Source organism: Dipodomys ordii, unplaced genomic scaffold (assembly GCF_000151885.1).
Source record: "Dipodomys ordii isolate 6190 unplaced genomic scaffold, Dord_2.0 Scaffold32, whole genome shotgun sequence".
Classification (NCBI taxonomy): domain Eukaryota; kingdom Metazoa; phylum Chordata; class Mammalia; order Rodentia; family Heteromyidae; genus Dipodomys; species Dipodomys ordii.
The window spans coordinates 7,250,437-7,258,499 of NW_012267248.1; the positions used below are offsets into that span (position 1 = coordinate 7,250,437).

Consider the following 8,063-nt stretch of genomic DNA (forward strand, 5'->3'; position numbering starts at 1 on the left):
AAAAAAAAAAGAGAAAAGTCCTTGAGATTTGATCTCCAAAATGCCCATCAAAAAACAGGGCTAAAGGTATGGCTCAAATAGTAGAGCACCAGCTGAGCAAGCATGAAGCTCTGGGTTCAAACCCCAGTATTTGTATATCTATATAAATGTGTATATATACATAAATAATATGCATATAAATAAATACATTTTTCCTGAAGATGACTGCTATGAGAAACAAGATATGTGTCAAATCCTCTAGGAGCTATAGTGAAGTCTTGCTTAAGAGAAGAAAAGAGGATGGTGCTCTAGTCCTATGAAAGGAAGACTTGAGATGACTAGCTTGATCTGTACCTTACAGATCCTTGATGGCAGGCAAACCAACCTGTGAGCCAAAGTAATCATGAAACATCATATCCCTTGATGTTTCCTAAGACAGTATGATAGCTATATAAAATGACAACTCATAGTTTGTCATTTTCTCTATTCATGTTGGGTGTAGCTGTGTAAAGAATACTTTGGAGAGGTGGGTGTGGTGGTGGCTACTTGTAATCCTAGCATTCAGGAAGCTGAAGCAGGAGAATTTTGACTTACGCCAACCTGGACTACATAGCATACTACTGTCTGAAAGGGGTTGGGGATGTAGGTCTGTTGTCTTAGCACTTAGGGAGCAGAGACAGGAGGATCATGAGTTTGAGACCAGACAGACTAACAACATGAGAACTGTGGTTGTAGTCTAGTTGTAGTGTCTAGGTTCAGTGCCTACCCAGCAGCACTACCATCCTCTAAACGAGAATTCTATCAACAACAAAATTTCCACCATTCTTAGACAAGATTTGTTGTTGTTGTTGTTCATTGTTTTATTTTTTGTTTTGTGCTTGCTCTGGGACTTGAAGTCAGAGCCTGAGCACTGTCCTTGAACAGCTTCTGCTCAAGGGTAGTACTGTACTACCACTTGAGACACAGCTCCACTTCCTGCTTTTTTTTGACAGTTTAGTGGAGATAAGAGTTTCACAGACTTTCCTGCCTGGGATGGCTTTGAACCATGAACATCTCAGCCTCCTAAGTAGCTAGGGGTACAGATGTGAGCCAGTGCCCAGCTAAGGTTCAGTGTTTCTTAAGTTCAGAAAACGACCTTACCACATAGACTCAGTTTTTAGATCATTGTTTTCTAACAGAGACCCACTGGTGACCAATCCTTCCTTGATATCAGGCAGGTATCCCTCATGGTTTCTAACAAACTAAAAGCTGTTGGGTTACTGCTCCTGGATTTCCCTGAAATTCTTTTTTTCTCTCCTCTTCCTCCATACATAGTTAGCATTCTTTATTTGATCCTAGGAGACCCAGTGAAGCCACTGCTGATAAGCACACCCTAGTCAGAGAAGTACAATCTGTAGGCAGGCACACACATCTCCCATGCCAGGTTTTTGTTTTATATCCCTGATTTGTGATTCTGCTGATGGATGAGACAGATCGCATACACCTGGCTGGTAATAGGCAGCTTGAATTGGAGCCAGTCATCTCACTAACTTCCGTGTGCATGAACCTGCTGTTTCTGTTTTAAAGCTGGAGCAGTTGCAGGAGACAAGGGTCAAAGTCCTTAGTAACCTTCAGTTATCTGAGTCTGAAAGAGCTCCCCTTTCTGAAGCCCTGCCAAGTGTACTAGGACATGGATATGGCTTAGAACAATTGCTTTCTGTTCTTGCTGCCATCCGGGCTGGAATGTTTGCCCTTGGCCTGTCTTACAGATGATAAAAGGTGATTTGGAAATTTACACATGCTCATACAAAAGGAGGATGAAACTTGTGGGACAGTATGTTTGATTTTTATGTAACTTTTTTTTTTGTGGTGCGGGTACTGGGACTTAAACTCAGGGCTCTGTGCTGTTGCATTGGCTTTTTCACTCCAGGCTGACGCCCTATCATTTAAGCCACACTATCACTTCTGTTTTGTTTGTTTGTTTTTGTTGGTTAATTGGAGATGAGAGTCTCTTGGGCTTTTCTGCCTGGGCTGGCTTTAAACTGAGATCCTCCAATCTCATTCTCCTGAGTAGCTGGAATTATAGGCATGAGCTGCCAGTGTACAGGTATGCAGCAATCTTTTTTAATTAAATTTTTATTGTTATTGTTATTATAAAGGTGATGTATAGAGGGAGTCACAGTTAGAAATGTCAGATAATAAGTACATTTCTTTTTGGAAAATGTCACTCCTGCCTTTGCTCTCTCCCAATTTTTCCCTACCATCCTTAACTACAGTGCATTATTTTTCAAAGCCTTGGGTTTGATCTCCAGTAATAAAAAATAATAATAATTGAAAGAAACAGTGACACGAACTTTGAGGATAGCTCTTTAGCTTAGGAAGCAATGCACAAATGTGTCTCATGAGTGATTTTTTTTACATGCACATTTAAAAATGATTGAATTGCCAGGCACAGGTAGCTCATGCCTGTAATTTTAGCTACTTCAGGAGGCTGAGATCTGAGGATTGAGTTAGAAACTAACTAGCCTGGACAGGAAAGCCCTTGGAACGCTTATCTACATTAACAACAACAACAAAATCCAGAAGTAGAACTATGACTCAGTGGTAGAGAGCCAGCCTTGAGTGTAAAAGGAACAGCACCCAGGCCCCAAATTCAAGCTCCAGTAGCAGTTTGCATGCACACACACACACACACAGAGGATTGAATAAAGCATTATCTACTGATTTTTATAATCTTACATATATGTTAAATCTGTTCAGACACATACTTGCATGCATACATGTAGAATTTTTCTCTTTAAGAAGGCATAATCTAGGTTCTAAGGAGTTTACTTTTTTTTTTTCTGGCTATACTGAATTCAGAGTTTGGAGCCGGCTAAGCAGGTATTCATTCTATCTACTGCTTGAGCTATGCTCTCTAGCTCCCAAAGCACTCGTTTCTGCATTCCTTTCTCAGCCCATTTTCAGGTGAGGCATGTAGAAGAATTTATTTGATTCTTCTTCCATTAGCTTTTTGAGACTCTTAAACTTTAAAAAAATTAGCTTTTAACATACTTTATATTTACATTTTTAGTTTAGTATGATTTTGTTTCCCTTAAAAAAATTAAGTGTTTTTAGATGATGGCTTACAATATTACCCAGTATACTCTCAAATTCCTGCGTTCACATGATCTTCTCATTTCAGCCTCCCAAATAGCTGGTTGTCCATCTTTAGTTTTATCTGAAGCAGAGCTATTTATATCCCTTGGTATTTTGACGCCTGTTGCTGTAGAGAAATGAGCCAGTTATAGACAAGTGACAATGAAAGGCACATCTCTTTCTCTTTGTCTTCCAAACTTAGGCGGAGATGGATATGGTTGCATGGGGTGTGGACCTGGCCTCCGTGGAGCAGCATATCAACAGCCACAGGAGCATTCACAATGCCATTGGAGACTACCGCTGGCAGCTGGACAAAATTAAAGCTGACTTGGTACCTTTTCAGCTTCATACCATAGGATTGTGCAATTACTCTATCATCTGGAATAGTAGGCTCTTAATTTCTCTCCCAAGAAATTGGAAGTTTTAAAAATTCCATTTTATATAGGGGAAGTAGAATCAGATATTGGTTCCTGGTAGAGTTGTTGAACTAAAGTTTAGGGGCAAGTGGGCACTCCTAGGATGTAGTTTCTAAGTATTCGGTGGGGGGTATGTTATAAGGGAGTCCCTTTCTGCAGAGAACAGAACATCACTTCCAGTAAAGAAACTTTGACTATCATGTAGTTTATGTTATTGGTGAATCCTTTTCTAAGTGGTAATTAAGACATTTCTACTGAAGGAAATCCCGTCTCATCCAGATACTTGTCTTGGTTGATGTTAACTTTGGAGCTGAGTCAAGAAAGACACCATATTGTCAATCTGATGAGAAATGATTTCCCCCATCTTACCCCCACACCCAGAGATCTCTCTGAATGTTGGCATCACATTCAGTGAGATCAAAGCTGTTCATCCTTACTTATATGGCTCTTTTTTTGGCCTTAATTTTGTCCACTTTGCCTGGTCAACAGTTTCCCTCATTTCTCAAAGATCTAGAGCATCTTAAATTGTATTTTTAAACTTTAACAAAGTTTGTAACAAGCAGCTCTTGAAGTGACAGTGATAGGTCTTTCATTAACTTTGTGTAGGACAGTGAAGGAATGCTTCAGACCACCTTGGGAAAAGGACTCTGTGGGTTAAGACTTTGTAGAGCAAAGAGAGGGGTCTGAGGCCTGTACCTTACAAAAAATGAAGGTGTAGGAGAGATGCTCCTTTCATGCAAATCCACAAAGGGAATTCAATAATTACCTTGTTTGTCTCATCTTCTAGCGTGAGAAATCTGCAATCTACCAGTTGGAGGAGGAATATGAAAACCTGCTGGTAAGTCTACTTCTTCTGATGTTTGTGTGTAGTCTCTGTTTTCGATTCAGATTAGGTTCCCTAAATACGTAGTACCTCCTGAAGACAGGGTACCTGCTGATGTCACAACCCAAATCCCAGAAAGACACTTCCCTCTGTGCCATGGATTGTAATTTCATCACTACTGCCAATTTTCCTTTAGAAATCAATTTTAATCCTAGTCACTCAGGAGACTGAGATTGAGGTCTGAGGATTGTAATTCAAAGCCAGCCTGTGTGGCTTTCATTTCATCTGTGAGACTTTCATTTCCAATTAACCACCAAAAAGTTAGAAATACAGCTATGCCTCAAGTGGTAGAGCAATAGCCTTGAACAAAAGCAGCAGGGACAGTACCCAGCTCCTGAGTGTAAGTCCCAGGACCAAGAAAAAAAAAAAGAGAAAAAAGTCAATTGTAAAGAGTCAGTCGATTTTCTTTTTTTATGTTTACATCTTTATTATAAAAAATAAAACCTAAAAAAGGACACATTTTCCTATAAAGTGTTTTTTCCTTTTCTCTTTTTTCCTTTTACAGTGCACACATGAGTGTGTGTGTGTGTGTGTGTGTGTGTGTGTAGTGTAGTGTAGTGTATATTAGGGGTTATACTGTGGGTCTTGAGCTCTTGCTTGGCTTTTTCTGCTCAAATCTGGCATTCTACCACTTGAGCCACACCTCCACTCCTGACTTTTTGCTGGTTACTTGTAGATAAGAGTATTAAGGTTGGAAATGAACTTTACAACTTGGGGGTGGGGGAGGATTTGAAGGGTTGGAGGAAAAGGATAGTATGAGAAAAACAAAGGGAGGGGGTAACAATGCTCAACAAGAAATGTATTTATCACCTTACTGATGTAACTGTAACCCCACTGTACAGCATCTTTATAAGAAAATAAAATTTAAAAAAAGAGTCTAAAGGACTTTTCTGCCCAGGCTGGCTTCATACTTCAATTCTCAGACTCTTGACTAGCTGGGATTATTGGCATGAGCCCCTAGTCCAGCTATTTGTGCCTCATTTTTACCTTTTCAACATTTCCTTGTTGGCAGCATTGCTTTGTAAATAATAACTGATGGTACTTTAAATTTTGGTAAGGAAAGGAGAGAGTAGAAAATGTTTCATTCACTTTTTTTTTTTTTTTTTTGGTCCGGTCGTGGGGCCTGAATTCTGGGCCTGGGCACTGTCCCTCAGCTCTTCAGCTCAAGGCTAGCACTCTACCACTTGAGCCACAGCGCCACTTCTGGCTTTTTTCTTTTTGCTTATGTGGTGCTGAGGAATTGAACCCAGGGCCTCGAGCATGCAAGGCAAGCGCTCTACCACTGAGCTACCTTCCCAGCCCGTTTCATTCACTTTTATTGTCTAAAACTATTAGTCACAAATAGCATTATCTGAGTCCAGAACCTTTGGGGAGCAGGGATGTTGCTCAGTGGTAGAGTACTTGCCTAGCTGGAGGGAGGCCATGGATTCTATCCCTAGCATCACATTAAAAAAGAGACCCTCTGGGATGAGACTATTTGAATTGAAAATTACAGTCAAAAAATTGGGTGGGTCCTTTCCCATACCAGGTGGCCAGTGGATGCCCCAGCTAGGTTTCGGCTATTCCCAGGGTAGTTTGGGTAGAGGAAGTCCTCACCTTGGTTTACCAATGAAGTCTGCAGAGAACTCTCTCCCCTGGTATGCCGATTGTCTAATTGTCTTTTGAACTTGCCCTGCAGAAATTATCCTTTGAGAGGATGGACCATCTGCGTCAGCTACAGAGCATCATCCAGGCCACATCTCGTGAGATCATGTGGATCAATGACTGCGAGGAGGAAGAACTGCTGTATGATTGGAGTGACAAGAATACCAACATTGCTCAGAAACAGGAGGCCTTCTCTGTAAGCTGTTCCATTTGTTGTAGGCATTTGCCGCCGGTCTTGGGGGCAAAACCCTTGGGGGTTTTGAGGGTGGGAGATATGAGTGGCCTTTTAATAATTTAACTGGCCACTTGTAATTCAGTCTGGGGAAAAAAAACATACCTTTCTCAGAGCTGGCTAGTACATGTAGAGGACAGACACATTTTTCTCCTTTCTCTCTCTCTCTGTCTCTGTCTCTGTCTCTGTCTCTCTCTCTCTCTCTCTCTCTTGTTGGTTAAGGGGCTTGAACTCTGGGCCTGAGTGCTGTCCCTCAGCTCTTTAGCCCAAGGCTAGGGCTCTATCACTTGAGCCACAGTGCCACTTCTGGTTTTCTGGTGGTTTATTAGAGATGAGAGTTTCACGGCCTTTCCTACTTGGGCTGACTTTGAACAGCAATCTTCAGATCTCAGCCTCCTGCATAGCTAGGATTACAGGTATGAGCCACCAGCGCCTGGCTATCTCTTCTCTTTTTTAAATGCTGGTACTGGGGCTTGAACTTAGGGCCTTGTGCACTCTTACTTGGCTTCTTAGCTCAAGACTATCACTCTACCACTTGAGCCACCTTTCTACCTCCCTTACCTCTCCTTTTTTAAAAAGAGGGCCTCTCTCTCTGTTGCCCAGGCTAACCTCCAATTTCTGCACTTAAATGAACCTTCTGCCTCAATGTCTTGAGTATCTGGGATTAAAAACACACATCATGGGCTGGGAAGGTGGCTCAGTGGTAGAGTGCTTGCCTTGCATGCATGAGGCCCTGGGTTCACTTCCTCAGCACCACATAAGCAAAAAAAAAGCCGGAAGTGGCTCTGTGGCTCAAGTGGTAGAGCGCTAACCTTGAGCTGAAGAGCTGAGGGACAGCGCCCAGGCCCAGTGTTCAGGCCCACGACCGGGCCACCCCCCCCCCAAAAAAAAAAAAACAACCCACCACTAACAACAAAAAACACACATCATTGCACTGGGCTAAATAACTTTTTTTTCCAAGTACATTGTTAAATATCGCAGAAGAATGATTCCTTAGGTAGTGTGAGATTAATTTACTCAGGTAACCTAGAGTAGAGTAGAACTGTAGAGTGGTAGATGAAAACATGGAATTAGAAATCAGAACCAGATGAACATCTACAATTCAAAAATTATAGTCTCATGCCTATAATCCTAGCTTTTCAGAAGGTCATCTGAGGATCTTGGTTCAAAGATAGTCTGGGCAAGACAGTTTGTGTGACTCTTTATCTCCAATTAACCACCAGAAAAAGGCAAAAAGAAAAAGAAAAGTTGGAAGTGGAGCTGTGCTCAAGTGGTAGAGTGCTAACCTGAGCAAAAACCTCAAAGACAGCACCCAGATCCTGAGTTCAAGCCCAGGACTGGCGTGTGTATATACATGAGTGTGCGTGCGCGCGTGCGCGCGCGCACACACACACACACACACACAAATCTGACATTTAATATACTCTAAAATCTGGAACTTCACGAGTGCTGACATGATACCTTATGTGGAAAATTCCACACTAGACCTAATGTGACAGGTGGCATTTAAACATACAGGTGTCCCATAAATACTTTACAAAATTACCTTCAGGCTATGTGTAGAAGAAACATAAATGTCATGTTTAAACTGGGGCTCATCCCTAAGATATCTCATCATGTATATTCAAATGTTCTAAAATATGAAAACAAAAATACTCCAAATCTGAAACAGTCCTGGTCCCAGCATTTTTTTTAAATTTAATTTTATTTTATTTGTGAACATACTGTACAGAGGGGTTACAATTGCATGGGCAGGATAATGCATACATTTCTTACCAAGCATTGCATCCTC

General features: G+C 41.4%; 1 protein-coding gene across 2 annotated transcripts in view; it reads left to right on the forward strand.

Moving 5' to 3' along the window:
* Positions 1 to 8,063, forward strand: part of Dsp (desmoplakin) — a 52,365-nt gene that overhangs the window by 20,413 nt on the left and 23,889 nt on the right. For both annotated transcript variants that reach the window (XM_013016691.1, XM_013016692.1), the window contains exons 5-7: positions 3,299 to 3,427; positions 4,300 to 4,350; positions 6,074 to 6,235. In XM_013016691.1, the coding sequence (XP_012872145.1) occupies positions 3,299 to 3,427; positions 4,300 to 4,350; positions 6,074 to 6,235 (342 nt within the window). The remainder of the gene's footprint in view (positions 1 to 3,298; positions 3,428 to 4,299; positions 4,351 to 6,073; positions 6,236 to 8,063) is intronic.